This window comes from Rutilus rutilus (genome assembly GCF_951802725.1).
Source record: "Rutilus rutilus genome assembly, chromosome: 14".
Taxonomy (NCBI): domain Eukaryota; kingdom Metazoa; phylum Chordata; class Actinopteri; order Cypriniformes; family Leuciscidae; genus Rutilus; species Rutilus rutilus.
In genome coordinates, this window is record NC_140219.1 from 35075215 (window position 1) to 35091082 (window position 15868).

Consider the following 15868-nt stretch of genomic DNA (forward strand, 5'->3'; position numbering starts at 1 on the left):
CTAACATTTATTTTCACATTGTCATGGCAATGTTGTGATGAAATCCCTCAGTAACGATATATTTTGTATATTTTATTAGTGCCTCATACAAATGTTGCAGATATTTATGCATCATATTTTAAAAAAAATAATGAAAAATGAACAGCCTTGGATTGGACGAGACAGATAAATGTGCAAACAAATATTTGATAATAAGTGTAACATTTGCACAGAACATTTTCTTTGAAGAAACTCTGAAGAAAGTAGTTCCCCAGTTAAGCAGTTCAAACTAAAGGTGTTAAGTAAACCTACGTGTGTGTGTGTGTGTGTGTGTGTGTGTGTGTGTGTGTGTGTGTGTGTGTGTGTGTGTGTGTGAGTGCGTGATGAATCGGTGGGATGGACATATGCAGTATTGCTATAAATAGCCGGATCATTTTATCACTGTCATTTATCACATTTATCAACAATGTTTGCACGAGGAATCATCGTCCTTCTCTGCGTCCTAGGTGAGTAATATAATAATTTCATTTACAAAACAACTGATATTAGGATGTTGGTAATTTGCCACATGAGGACCTGCGATACACACTGACACTCAGCAACAGTCTAATTTGGTTAATAATGAATCAAGGTGATTGTTTCAATAAAGTCTGCACATTCTTTAGAGTCTTAATTCACCATTGCTAAAGTAGGACAAATGAAAAAGTGACATTCAGACATTTTTAAGTGTAATTTAAGTATAGTTCACAAAAACTAAAAAACAAAGACTAAAGTTCTGTTTTTGTAAAAACAAAACAAAAAAACATTAGACCATATTGACTTTCATTGTATGGGTAAAACAAGAAGTTAGCATTTATGTTATTTGATTTCCTCTTGCCATATCATGATAAACTTTAATCCTTGTTTTTCCCTCTTGACACAAACAGTGGCCATATCTGATGGAGCAAAAGAGGTGAGTAAATAAAGGCTGTAGAATTGCTTTTCTCCAGGTGCAAATAGCTCAAGGTTTTTTTCTTTTTATGTGACCAGCCTAAGTGCGAGGACTATTCTGACGCATGCACAAAGGAGTATAGACCCGTGTGTGGATCCGATGGAATAACATACGGCAATGAATGCATGCTGTGTTTTGCCATCAAGTGAGTTTAAAAATGCATGTATTTTAAAATAAAGTACTGTAGGTTTAAAAACAGTTTAGAGTCGGTCACTTTCAAACTTTAATCTTCAATTTAATCTCTCTCTTTTTTAGTGAATCAGGCACTGAAATCTTGATCGATCATGAAGGCCCATGTGAGAGTGAAGATCTGGAGGAGTAACACAGGATGGCACCAATAATTCAGCTTGACAGACCTTTAGTCAGCTACTCATGTCTCATTCATTATGACCTGAATGTGTAATGGTTTAATCCATAAATAAATGTTGCATATTAAAGCTGTTCTGTTTTCTCTCTCAAATCTTGGAAAGACACAATAAAACAGGTGAATATTGTAAGGAGGTACCCAAACCATATCAAGAGCAGAATAAAAAATGTTTTTTATTCCTGTTAGATTATTTGTCAGGTAGACTATCTGCAGCCTCGACGCTTTCAGTTGGAAACCGAGACCGTGTAATACCATAACAATCAATTTTATTAAAGAAGGGTCATATTTATACACAAGATAAAGCAGATTCATCCACAATGGCCAGGCCATCCAGTCATATACTCAAGATCAACCTCTGCCTTATAGGGCATATTAAGAAATATAACAAGAGTTGTCAGATGCTCAAATGTATGTGCATTGAGTGTATAAATGTGTCCAAGGACTTGTTCTTGTTTTGTTTGAGTCTATGATGTACAGATAACATAACGGAAAAAAGTTACTCAAAAGTCTGAGAAATAAGAAATATTAACACTCCCTGTGCAGAAAACACCACTGAAATCGTTACCTAACGTAACCTCGGTTCTCTTACGAGAGGTTCTCTCGTATTGCGTAAGTAGCTTATGCTGCGGGAAAGTCTCCTTTCTCGAGATACTGAAGCCAAAAATTATCCTTAATTTCTAGAAGAGGGAACGATTATTGCGTAAGTTGCCTACGGGGTAAAGTTGTCTTTTCTCGAGATCTGAAGCCAAAAAATTATCCTTAATTTTGTATTTATTGTCAACGCAGTGTGGCAGCCAGCAGACCATAGCAGGCTGTGTAAGCGTGCTCATTGGCTGCCCTGCAGCAACTGCAGCAGCCTACCAGTGAGCCCTGCGTGACGTCACGCCCAATGAGGGCACTTTGTGCCCTCCACGCGCCTCAGCCCGCCAGAATGGGTGAGGCTAGCGTGTATAAAAGAGGGGCTCACAAGCTGAAATTCTGGTTTTCATAGACTGAAGCGAATAAGCGCGTGGCGCGACACGGCAGGTTACGCAATACTCGTTCCCTCTTCTAGAGAGAACCGAGGTTACGTTAGGTAACCGAGTACGTTCTCTTATGAGAGGTTCTCTCGTATTGCGTAAGTTGCTTACGCTACGGGAACCCCTTGTCAACGCCGTGCGCGCCGAGCATCCACTGCATGAGTCCCAGGGGACTCACAACATGCGGGAACAGGCGGCCAGCAACGCGGGCCAGCACATCATAAACACTTCATAGGAATACAGAGCGGCTCTGCCGGTCTATGTATAAGCATGGAGAATGCGTCCAGCAGCGCGGGCCAGCACCCCTTACGAAAAAGAAGTTTATTCAAGTGTTCTATTAGTATACTTCTTTTAAACTAAAAATAAGAAAGTATACTTTCAGTCTACTTTTTATATACTTCTCAGAAATATACTTTATGTACTTCTCAGAAATATACTTCAAATTGCACTTAAGTATACTTGACTTATACTGACAGAAAAGTCTAAGTATATTTGGCCTAAGTAGTTGATATGATACAGCACCTGTCAAAAAAAGATTGATTGACAGGTGCCCCGCCCCTTCCGGTGACATGTCCCGCCCCTTTTGGCATAGGATCAAAGAAGATGAGATGAGATCAAAGGAGATCAAAGGGCCTTTGAAGTGTTTTTGACAGCTAGTTTTGATTTTTGATTGACAGGTTGACAGTTAGTATGACTTTTGATTGACAGGTTGACAGTTAGTATGACTTTTGATTGACAGTTAGTTTCGGGTTTTGAAGTATTTTGATATGGACAGAAAGTGTTATAATAATTATGTCATGGCTATGACAGCTAGTTTTAATTGTTTGATGCCTTTTGATATTGACATAAGGTTTTGAAGCCTTTTGATATTGACAGTTAGTCTGTGTGTGCGTGTGTTTTTGAAGTTGGTATCACAGGATTCTCCTCCCTACATATCCCTTAGCTTATCCGGGTTGTAATGTGAAAACTGATAAGGATAAACTGTGGAAGTTTATCTCACACAAACGTTGAAAAACCATTCAGTTCTTTTAAAACAATATAATTGAAATGTTTATAAAGAACTTAATAAAACCTCACACCAAAAGTTTAAATAAAATGAGAGTCACAAAAAAAAGTCTCTCAAAGCACCGTCTCAAAACATAAGAAGCGCTCGTGTCTCTCTCTCTGTGTGTGTGTGTGTGTGTGTGTCACGGGATTCCCCCTGCCACCCTTTGCATTTGAGCTCTGACATCTGAAACGTACTGTTCAGACACTGTGATTAAACAATTTCATACAAAAAAACATTCTATCCTTTAAAATAATTATCGTGCCAATTAAACTAAAGTTGAAAAACCTTACTGTTCTCATGCTAATTTAACTAAGGTTGAAAAAACTATGGAAGTTTATCTCACACAAATGTTGAAAAGCCATTCAGTTCTTTTAAAAGAATATAAATAATATAAAATAAAGATCTTACTAAAACCTCACTCAAAAAGTTTAAATAAAATGGAGTCACAAAAGATCACAGAGTGTTTACTGAAGCGCCTCTCCAGCACAGCCCCGGCCTGAGTGGTGCGCGCGCCCTCCGCATTCTGACATCCCCCTCCTTCTGCTCCTCCACATTCCAGAGCACAGTGACTGTGAGAAACAGAGATTTTATAAAATAATGTATATTTCACACAAATAATATAATATACAATAATATAAAATAACATCTTACTGAAACCAATTCTTTCAGTTTTAGATAAACAAAAGAATAAAAAATCATCTTACATAAAACATTCTGTTCTTTAAAAGAATATAAATAAAGATCTTACTAAAACCTCACACAAAAAGTTGAAATAAATGAAGAACTATCCAGTTTAAATAAAATGGATTCACAAAAAAAAATTGCAATGAGTTAAATGTTTATAGAGTTGAAGAAAAAACATAGGCCTACATGTTATGAAACAATCAGTTAAATGTTCAGAGAGTTGAAGAAAAAACATACAGCTCATGAAACAACGCAATGTATGAAACGGGTTCGCGAAAATAAAAAATAATCTTACATGTTTAGAAATCAGGGCCCTCTGGCCTCTCTTTACACCAGCGTTTGACCTGCGGAGCTTTCAAAAGCACCAGCCAAAGGGTGTGTGTGTGTGGGTGTGTGTGTGTGTCAGAGAGTCACACAAATTCAGCGATCAGGATATCAGGTGCTGAGTTTATTTATGAGAAGTATAATCTTAAAAGTTTAAATGATATCTTTTAAAAACAAAAGACTGTTTAAATAAAATCTTTAAAGTTTGAATACATTCATATCTTCTATTTATCTTTTAGAAGATTACTGTAATGATTTTGTGTAACGGTAATTAAACAATGTCTGTTCAAAAACTGTACTTAGTCGTCTTAAATCTCATTTATATGAAAAGATTCAATCATAATTTGGAGTGTGGAGTTTCAATTTTGATGGCTTTCCATAGCCATGAAGATTACTGTAATGATTTTGTTTAACGGTGACCCTAAAGTATAATTGTTATTAAACAATGTCTGTTCAAAATCTTTAGATGGTTGAAAAACTGTACTTAGTCGTCTTAAATCTCATTTATATGAAAAGATTCAATCAGCATTTTTTGTCCATGCTGGGGTTTCAATTTTTATGGTGGGGGCTCATAGTCATAATGATTTTTGTACCGTAACTGCATATTCGATCATGTACACCTAAACATGACCATCACAGAAAACTACATTTGTACATTTTTCAAAAATGAAATAAATAAAGCAAAAAAGTATGCTTAGGCGTCTTAGATCTTAGACCTTTTTTCCATACAACATATTGTCAAAGTTTGTCACAATGCTTTGATGTTGTTTTTAAGAAATCCGAGGACTCTACATTGCTCTTATTTACACTAAGTTTGTATCATTTGGAAAATCACCACACAATTTCAGAGACGCGATGTGCCTCTGTGGTCCATGACGCGGCATAACTCAAGTTGGCGAATATTTGATTTTACTCGTCTTAATTCAAATCATGATCTTTCTGGTAGCTATGATCTATCACACGTATAAGATCATTTTTACTTGTAACTCCCAAACTATCCTTAATCAGTGTGGAAACACACAGGGTGAAACCCTTTACTGAGAATATACTATCGGTTATCTACTCAAAATATATGTAGAAGTTTAAATCCGGTGTTTAAAATCTGTCTGGTGGCCGTATGAATAGACTTTGGGGAGAGCTGATGATACTATAGCAGGAATCATGCCCTTTGACCTCCTTGATTTTGGAGACTTTTTGGTTAAAGACCCTACAAGTTAGTTCTCCCAAAAGAATTTCTCCCATCTAGCGGTGAAATTGTATTTTGCATTTTAACGAATAGTGCTCTCTAGCGCTTTTCAAATGCGTGTTGCAACTGCGGTAGCCGTTATGTGCCAAGAAGCTATGACAACATGTCTTCCAATAGCACATCATCGAGTTTAACTATACATGATGTTCTACTGTTATGCTGCCTATAAAATGATTTACACAACCAAGCAATGAAAAAAGCTTGTCATTTAGACCGTCATTTTGACTTACCTGTCGAGAAGAAAGAAGGCAACTTCCCTTTCAAAGTCTTTCTCCTTCATTAGCTCTTTCCACCTGGGAAAAGCTATTCCGATATTTATTTACATCCCGATAAATAAAATTTTTGCTTTTTGGCCACGAGGATTCCCTCTCCTGTGGCTCTGCATAAGTATGATCCTGCATTATACTTATACTTATATTATATCCCGTGCACTGCAGCCTTTCAAATTTTCCGGGGTAGTGACAAGCGCCTCTCACTGATCTCCTTGTCCACTTTAGCTGGTCTCAGGCAGCCGGCTCTGAACGAACACGCGTTGATGAAACGTGTTGAGGTAGGCTAGTGCTTTTTGTCCCTCTCTGCCATTATAGTTTTTCAAGATGGCGGAACGACATGGAAGCTTCCATGGACTTACCCGCCCCATGTAAATAAAGATAAGAAATGTTTCGCTTACAAGGATAAGTCAGATCATTGGCAGAGGTCATTTTACACCAATGAGGACATATTTATGAATAAAGACAATGATTTTAGCTAATAAAATACCATTTTTTCAACCGAGCGAATCTGCACATGAGAGGCCTTCAGAAGTCATAACTTCAGGGGTAGGTCAGTTGGCCAAAACACTGCATGTGTAAAAATCAAATACTGTATTACACTTTTCAAAGTTACAATAAAAAGACCTGTTGTGTTCTGACACAAGGCCATTAACTCGTTCTTTTTGCTTTATAAATGTATTTTGCTTATTTCTACAAATATCAACCTGATAAATATGGACTGAATACACGATTAAACAAGATAATTTTTAAGAAAAAAAAAGAAAAAACAGTGTTTTAAAATTCAACTAAACCATGATAACAGTCCTACATAAATGCATGTTGATTACTGAGTTTCAGGCATAGTGCAATGTTCGAGAAATCTAATATCGGTGTAATCTTTGCGAGGTCTCACTCACAATGCACAACTTTGTGTTGGCTGATCCAGACATAGCTTTACTAAAAGAAAATATTATGGAAGTCATTTTTAAACTGTAATTGTAAACCATATTTTATTTATTAATATTATGGCTTCATGTTGATTTAAAGTTTTTTGTTTGTTTGTTATTAACTAATACCTTTATCTTTTTAACTAACACTTTAACATCCAGCACAAAAGTAAAGAGATGTATGAGCTAAGGATGTTCTCTGACCCCAAATAAACAGATAATGGAATGTTCACAATACAGTAAGATATTGCAACCCAGTTATGTGCGTAAATATTTGTGCTTAAATCTATTTTTACACACCAAAGTGATGCAAACTTCCACATCCTATGGACTAACTTTCAAACATAATCTTATTCTTTATCTTTAAGATTCAAAAGACCAAATCACTAAGAATTTGTGATACACAAAAGTTTCCAAATGATGGTTTTATTACTCCACTAGATTTAGTCATCTTGTTCAGATAGCAGACGACACTGGTTCACATTTTGTATGTTGGACTGTATGTGTTTTAGGTGAAGACGTTTCTTTGAGAGCCGTCAACATTCAGTGTTTATAGAAATAAATGACGATGAAGAATTTAAGTGATAGTCTTTCTGTTTGAGAACTACGTACATTGATACTTTGTTTAGGGCAACTTTCCCTCTATCTACGAATCACACAAAGTATGAGTAACAAAGTTACACTTAAACTATTGCACCGAGAGATGCATATTCATCAAAACTTGAAGCTGTTAAACAAAGTTCCACACTTTGGTGAAACCTGCAGATAAAATTGCACCAAAAGTAAATTCTAATTCTAATTCTTCATCATCATGAGCCATTTAAAACAAATACAGAAAAGCCACTATAGTGATCAGTTGTTGAATGTCTGTAATTGACATCTTGTTTCTTTTTGTTTTTGTACAGTTTGCAAAAAGTATATAGTCTCAGAACGTGGTCAAACATGTTCATATAGGAATGTATGAAAAACATGAAAAACAAAAAATGTACTCATACATAAATATAACATACACAAATAATTTCTTAACTAAGCAACTGTTTCTTAAATGATCAGATGTTAACATCACCATATATTGTTTGTCCTACCATGATTGTTGCAACTATTGTCCCACCATTCTTCTGGTCAATTGTTAAGTTAACCTGATTAGGGTTCTGAATTAATGGCTGTCCGAATGATGTAGAATTATTATTAGTAGTATTATTAGGCTGCTGATTTGTCATGTTTCCAGAATGTGTTTGAACGCTCAGCGTTTGAACGTCACCATCTGTTAAAAAAATTAACAATTAAATACACAACCAAAACCATGTAAACATTATAGTAAACCTTATTGAAGAATGAGAAACATATTGACTGCCAACAAAGTAAATTATAAATCTTTTCCTACGTTTGATAATCTTTTTTCGGATTTTTTTCACTATGGACTTGATCCTTATTAATGCTGTTTTCTCTCCATATTTATTCTGTAGTTCCTCTACTGTGTCTTCCAACCTTCCTGTTGTTCTTCTTCAGCTGTGTTAACCAAAGACAAACAGTTAGAAGAATAAAATGTATGTACAATAGCAAAAATAAAGTTGGTCATTAGTTGTTAGGGTCAGATACACCTGCAGACACATTCATACACAGGAGCCGCTGAGAGTTCCAGCTGATAACGGTCATAAAGTGCGAAATAAGGTGCAAGTAGCTAAACTAAACATTTCATATTTGACAGAAATGTTTTGAGAAATGTTAAACAATGACAAAAATAATCAAGGCAAACTAATCAACTTTTTTCTAATTTCACCATTTTGAACTTAAAATAGGCCTATATAATACATATGATTTAATGTGAGAGGAGATGAAACAAATAACAGCCTTTTTCATCATATTAGGCATAAGATTAATAATGAATGTGTACATATTGTGAATTAATTTAATAAACATATTTACCTAACATCCATAGCCTTCAGTAAATTAAGGCTAGACAAAGTTGGCTTAAAAAAAGGCTTAAAAGTGTGGGGCTCAAAATAAGTGTCATTTGGAACTCTTTTATAGTTATTTTTTATCAAAAAATAGGTTGATAATAATTAAAAACTTCAGTGCCCTTCGAAGGCACCATTTTTAGATAGTTTGGCACGCAGGGGTTGTGTGTCCATAGACTAGTGAGAGAGAGCGTCTGGTGCTCAGAAATACATTCTACAATGATATATGTGTCTTCATTAAATGTCTATTCTTTAATCCACACATAAAATAGGTTTTTATACCTGCTCAAGTACTTCTTGATGAGTTTCTTCTGTATTAAACAGCGAATCTTCTCAGTCAGATCTCCGCAAGATCTCAGGAATCCTCTCACACTGCTCGTGTTCACGCACTCCATTGCTGCACTTCTGTCATATGCATATGCCTTTAATCCTATACAGCTGTTTAATAATAATAATAACTTTAATTTATATAGCGTCTTTCACAGAACCCAAGGACGCTTAACAAACAACAAGAGAAGGGGGATAAAGAAGAGAGAGGTGTGAAGTCAGGGGAGCTAAAGCCCATAGGCCTCAGTGAAGAGGTGTGCTTTAAGCGATGACGACACCCCTATTCAGCCCCTCCAGCGGGGCGGGGTGAGCTCTGTCAGTTGTCCTGATAAATATTTCAGGACATCCCACGCTCTAAGCTCTACTCTAGCTCTACTAGCCGCGGACTGCTGTGCTACTGCATCATCTCATTGATCAAAAGTTGAAGGACTGTCAAAGCCTGCTTCAACATTTGCCTGAACCTGACGCAAACTACGCTCCTGACCCAAAAACACAAACCCTGGACGACTGTACCGCAAGGACTCACTCAGGAGATTCCAGGAACATTCCAGGAACGAAAAGCATCTTTCATCATCGAATAAGGGACTCTTCGAAAAGCATCTTTCATCATCGAATAAGGGACTCTTCGAAAAGCTGAAAAATGGCGACGCAAAACCTGATGGAGAGCGACTCCCCGTTGAGTCCTGGCGATGCGGGGCACAAGTATCATCCGGCGTGTGAGTGCGCCACGGGCAAAGAGTGTCCTTTAAGAGCTACGCTAGACTCTATGTTTAAAGATCATTTTAGAGGCCAAATGGTTGGCTTGATGCACAGGATCATAGATGCTGCGTGTGGTATGAACAACGATTGTGCGCAGCATACCAAACGTGTGACAAATCTCAAAAATGAAATGGATGTAGTAAGAGGCTTGATAAAGTCATGGCCTGATGTAACACCCATGTTTTTTAACGGCAAAGAGCCGAACGGCGTAATCCTCAGAAAGGTTCTGGATGTGTTGCGTGAATGTTGTGACGAATTTGGATTTGACGAAATACTCGCTATTTGTACATTCGTAATGGATCTCTGTGTGTCACTGGTGTCAAAAAATGCAAAAACTGACGTTGGTGAATTAGTTGAAAGTCTGGTCAACTATACCCTAGAGCAAAACATGATAGCCTGCAGAGATTTTCTATTCTGGTTAGACCATCTGTAAATGTCGTTATTGTTTTACTTTATGTACGTAATGCCGATCTATCATTTTCTTCACTACTTCAATGTATACTCGAAAGTATAAATGTTGAAATAAAAATTTCTGAATGAAAAAAATGTCTGAGCTCATAAAAATAGTATTATAATAGTATAAATAATAATAATAATAATTAGAATAATATTTAGAATAATTAAATATTTCAATATTTGTTTTCTGCATTTTAATTACTGTATTCCCGAGCTGGCAACCATTTCCAAGATGTGAATACCTGAAATTGTGTGGTGATTTTTCAATTTTTGAAATTGTGGTGTTGAACAAAATGTGATTTTGTTCTTAGCATCGGTTCCTGCATCATAGAGGGTATTTAATAAGTTTAATAAGATTATGTGTTCTGTCATGGACGACTAGACACTAGTCATGGGATGTCCAGCAGAGAGAGAATGGCTTGAGCTGACACGCCCTGTGGTCACATTTTTAGTTTACCGGCCACCGCAAACCTCCTTTCGTCCTCTCACTCTGCCTTTTCCCCCGCTTCGCAACGTAGCCATCCTACAGCTTTCCGCCCCTGCGACACCCGCAACATCGACCACCACGGCATCCATTTCAGGCCAAATGGAGGAACAGGTGGGTTACTTAAACACGGCATTCAGCAACCTGGCCCTCTCCAGTCCCATTTCCTCCCGTGGAGTTGAGGATATGTCTCACCAGCGACCTCCGACTTGTCACAATCCTGGCATGCGTCGGAAACAGGAACGCCTTGACACCTTTCAGAATTGGACTCTTGCTACAGTAACTCCAGCTGAGCTTGCCAAAAGTGGTTTCTACTACCTTGGCCAGGGCGACAGAGTGGCTTGCTTCAGTTGTGGAGGCCAGCTTAGCAACTGGGAACCGGGAGATCGGGCAGTATCAGAGCACCAGAGGCATTACCCCAACTGCCGCTTCGTTCGAGGTGACCGTGCAGATAATGTACCTTTATCTGGTGGCGGCCTTTCCAATGGATCTAACTCGGCAATGCAACAGTGTGAAGAAAGGTTGCTCACATTTGTCAACTGGCCCTCAAGAATAACTGTTCGACCAGACCAATTGGCTAAGGCTGGTTTTTACTATGTTGGTCGTAATGATGACGTGAAGTGCTTTTGTTGTGATGGTGGACTCAGATGTTGGGTGTCTGGTGATGATCCATGGGTAGAACATGCTAAGTGGTTTCCAAGATGTGAATACCTGTTGCAAGAAAAGGGCCAAGAGTTTGTTCATCAGATTCAAGCAAGATTTCCAAGACTATTTGAACAGCTATTTACTCATGGAGACAGCGACTCAAGAGAATTTGTGAGAGAACAAGAGAACAATCCTGTGGTGAAGCAAACCGTTCAAAGCAAAATCCTCGCAAGTGGAGAAAATTACGAAACCGTTCAAGAGTTGATGTCTGATTTACTAAGTGCAGAAGATGAGAAGAGAGAGGAGGAGCGAGAAAGTAAGTTTCTTACTTTTCTTAAGAAACATCATCTTGCCATGTCACAGCACCTAAAAAGTGTGCAGAGCTTAATGGACCATCTTCTAGAGGAGAACATCATCTCACAGAAAGAGTATAGCATTATTCGTAACTGCACTACAGTCAAGCATCAGACAGGGCAGCTCATTGAGTTAGTCCTGTCGAAAGGAAATGCAGCAGCAGAGGTCTTCCGCAACTGGATCAAGAAGAATGATGTCTGCCTGCTGAGAGAACTGATGACCCAGACAAATGAAGCTGCATCACCGAGTCAAGATCTTTCAGACTTGTCTATGGAGGAACAGTTAAGAAGACTTCAAGAGGAGCGCACATGCAAAGTTTGCATGGATAAGGAAGTGAACATTGTCTTCATCCCCTGTGGTCACCTAGTTGTGTGCAAGGAATGCACGCCTTCTCTGAGCAAGTGCCCCATATGTAGAGGCTTGGTCAAAGGCGCTGTCCGTACTTTCCTATCATAAAGTTTTCCTATCATTTGGATTTGCAAATTTACATTTACATTTAACTTGATGATTAAAATCAATGATACAACAAGTCATGCCGCCAGAGAGAAGTTTATTATTTTCACTCAATCCAGTTACAAAATCTGATTGAACATATGCACGGGTGAATTGTTCACCATAAGTTCTGTAACAAACATTTAGAAAGTAGTTAGGATGCATTTCATTTTGCGCATGCTTTAAGTTAATTTGACCAACTATGATGTTAAAGTTCATAGACCTTTAGCGCATTGAGTTAAAATTAAAATCAATATCGCATTAAACACATCATTACCGTGTTTAATAACTTCAATAGTTATCAAGCACCAGCTGATTTGTTTTTCTTCAAACAAAAGTAATTTTCTGATAAATCATCGTACACCTACATGTGTTTTGTTGTATGCATAGATTTTGAGGGTCCTTGTCTTTGTTTCGCGGTATTTTTAAAAACATAGAACCAGAGAACAGAGAACCTTGTGCGGAATTCTATATCCGCATAAAGGTTAAAATATACATTTTAGCGCTATTTAAAAACTAGGACGGTATAATAATATAATGTAAATGTCTCACGTGAAGATGATGGTTTAAACCATCATTTTATCAAATCAAGCCAATTCATGCGAATACTGTCGTATATGAACAAAGAGAAGACATAGAGTTCACTAACATTATAGCTAACTGTAGGAAACACATATCCGGGGGAAAGTGTAAAGAAAGCGCCATACAAAACATTACAATCACACCCGGCAATACGATAAGTGTTACGCTAGTGATGTTAGAAATGAAACCGTGGTAAACAATTTCAAAACAGGGTGTTTCAGAAGAAATGCAAACAAAATCTTTTAAACAAAGTCTTGTTTCAGAGTCGGTATGCTCCGGTGAAAACTATGTGACTTGTGTGAAATTTGATGAGGCCGAGAACACTAGCGCTGTTAAACATGCGGTTCAATATAAACAAGAATCCGACTCTAATGCGACTGTGCTTGTTTCACATAACTGTTGATTGTTAGATTTAATAGTTAGATGATTTATCTAACCATTGCAATTGACGATATGTTAAAACATTTGGCATTATGCTGAATAAAAAGAAGATCATAAAAAGAAGAACAACTATTAAGACATAAAACACAACGTCTGTTTTCTGGATCGAGCCTAAAAGACAGATGCCTAAAACTCAATGTATTGGTGTGGACAGAATAAAAAATGAATCAACCCTCCTTTCATGTAAAAATACCACATATCAACTGTGATTCATTAGCTTAACTGTTGTTTTGTCACACAAACAAAATAACTGTGTAATAATAACAAAGTAAGTGTAATAGACGAGTTTGAAGTGTAATAGTTTTATAGGTAACAGAAAAAACAGCAATACTCATCTTTCACGTCGATGTTTCGTAGACATAGCAGAAAGATGTTCTAAAATAAATATGATTTGTTTAGTCTTAAACACTCTCATACTAGAAGGACCGTCATTTAATTATCTTTATGCAATATTTGTTCATGTTTTTCATACATTCCTATATGAACATGTTTGACCACGCTCTGAGACTATATACTTTTGCAAACTGTACAAAAACAAAAAGAAACAAGATGTCAATTATAGACATTCAAAAACTAAAACTGATCACTATAGTGGCTTTTCTGTATTTGTTTTAAATGGCTCATGATGATGAAGAATTAGAATTAGAATTTACTTTTGGTGCAATTTTATCTGCAGGTTTCACCAAAGTGTGGAACTTTGTTTAACAGCTTCAAGTTTTGATGAATATGCATCTCTCGGTGCAATAGTTTAAGTGTAACTTTGTTACTCATACTTTGTGTGATTCGTAGATAGAGGGAAAGTTGCCCTAAACAAAGTATCAATGTACGTAGTTCTCAAACAGAAAGACTATCACTTAAATTCTTCATCGTCATTTATTTCTATAAACACTGAATGTTGACGGCTCTCAAAGAAACGTCTTCACCTAAAACACATACAGTCCAACATACAAAATGTGAACCAGTGTCGTCTGCTATCTGAACAAGATGACTAAATCTAGTGGAGTAATAAAACCATCATTTGGAAACTTTTGTGTATCACAAATTCTTAGTGATTTGGTCTTTTGAATCTTAAAGATAAAGAATAAGATTATGTTTGAAAGTTAGTCCATAGGATGTGGAACTTTGCATCACTATGGTGTGTAAAAATACACCCAAAGATTTAAGCACAAATATTTACACACATATTAAGTAGGAGAATATCTAACCTATCTGTATATTTGGGGTCAGAGAACATCCTTAGCTCATATATCTCTTTACTTTTGTGCTGGATGTTAAAGTGTTAGTTAAAAAGATAAAGGTATTAGTTAATAACAAACAAACAAAAAAACTTTAAATCAACATGAAGCCATAACAGTTTAAAAATGACTTCCATAATATTTTCTTTTAGTAAAGCTATGTCTGGATCAGCCAACACAAAGTTGTGCATTGTGAGTGAGACCTCGCAAAGATTACACCGATATTAGATTTCTCGAACATTGCACTATGCCTGAAACTCAGTAATCAACATGCATTTATGTAGGACTGTTATCATGGTTTAGTTGAATTTTAAAACACTGTTTTTTCTTTTTTTTTCTTAAAAATTATCTTGTTTAATCGTGTATTCAGTCCATATTTATCAGGTTGATATTTGTAGAAATAAGCAAAATACATTTATAAAGCAAAAAGAACGAGTTAATGGCCTTGTGTCAGAACACAACAGGTCTTTTTATTGTAACTTTGAAAAGTGTAATACAGTATTTGATTTTTACACATGCAGTGTTTTGGCCAACTGACCTACCCCTGAAGTTATGACTTCTGAAGGCCTCTCATGTGCAGATTCGCTCGGTTGAAAAAATGGTATTTTATTAGCTAAAATCATTGTCTTTATTCATAAATATGTCCTCATTGGTGTAAAATGACCTCTGCCAATGATCTGACTTATCCTTGTAAGCGAAACATTTCTTATCTTTATTTACATGGGGCGGGTAAGTCCATGGAAGCTTCCATGTCGTTCCGCCATCTTGAAAAACTATAATGGCAGAGAGGGACAAAAAGCACTAGCCTACCTCAACACGTTTCATCAACGCGTGTTCGTTCAGAGCCGGCTGCCTGAGACCAGCTAAAGTGGACAAGGAGATCAGTGAGAGGCGCTTGTCACTACCCCGGAAAATTTGAAAGGCTGCAGTGCACGGGACAGTATAATGCAGGATCATACTTATGCAGAGCCACAGGAGAGGGAATCCTCGTGGCCAAAAAGCAAAAATTGTATTTATCGGGATGTAAATAAATATCGGAATAGCTTTTCCCAGGTGGAAAGAGCTAATGAAGGAGAAAGACTTTGAAAGGGAAGTTGCCTGCTTTCTTCTCGACAGGTAAGTCAAAATGACGGTCTAAATGACAAGCTTTTTTCATTGCTTGGTTGTGTAAATCATTTTATAGGCAGCATAACAGTAGAACATCATGTATAGTTAAACTCGATGATGTGCTATTGGAAGACATGTTGTCATAGCTTCTTGGCACATAACGGCTACCGCA

General features: G+C 37.0%; 1 protein-coding gene and 1 pseudogene across 2 annotated transcripts; both read left to right on the forward strand.

Moving 5' to 3' along the window:
• Positions 1–351: 351 nt before the first annotated feature.
• LOC311304221 (serine protease inhibitor Kazal-type 1-like) lies at positions 352–1407 on the forward strand. Its single transcript, XM_084431125.1, has 4 exons — positions 352–485; positions 906–931; positions 1009–1115; positions 1226–1407. The coding sequence occupies exons 1-4, from the start codon at positions 446–448 to the stop codon at positions 1290–1292; spliced, it is 240 nt and encodes a 79-aa protein (XP_084287251.1). The 5' UTR covers positions 352–445; the 3' UTR covers positions 1293–1407.
• An 8374-nt stretch (positions 1408–9781) lies between these two features.
• LOC311303340 (putative inhibitor of apoptosis) lies at positions 9782–12295 on the forward strand (annotated as a pseudogene). Its single transcript has 2 exons — positions 9782–9843; positions 10809–12295. The product of its transcript is annotated as a putative inhibitor of apoptosis (transcript).
• Positions 12296–15868: the final 3573 nt, after the last annotated feature.

What these genes read in the sequence shown, in the direction of transcription:
- LOC311304221 (XM_084431125.1), top strand. Translation starts at nt 446, where the DNA reads ATGTTTGCACGAGGAATCATCGTCCTTCTCTGCGTCCTAG. An exon ending in TATCTGATGGAGCAAAAGAG is followed by an intron (nt 932 to 1,008) that starts GTGAGTAAATAA and finishes TTATGTGACCAG; the next exon opens with CCTAAGTGCGAGGACTATTC. An exon ending in ATGCTGTGTTTTGCCATCAA is followed by an intron (nt 1,116 to 1,225) that starts GTGAGTTTAAAA and finishes TCTCTTTTTTAG; the next exon opens with TGAATCAGGCACTGAAATCT.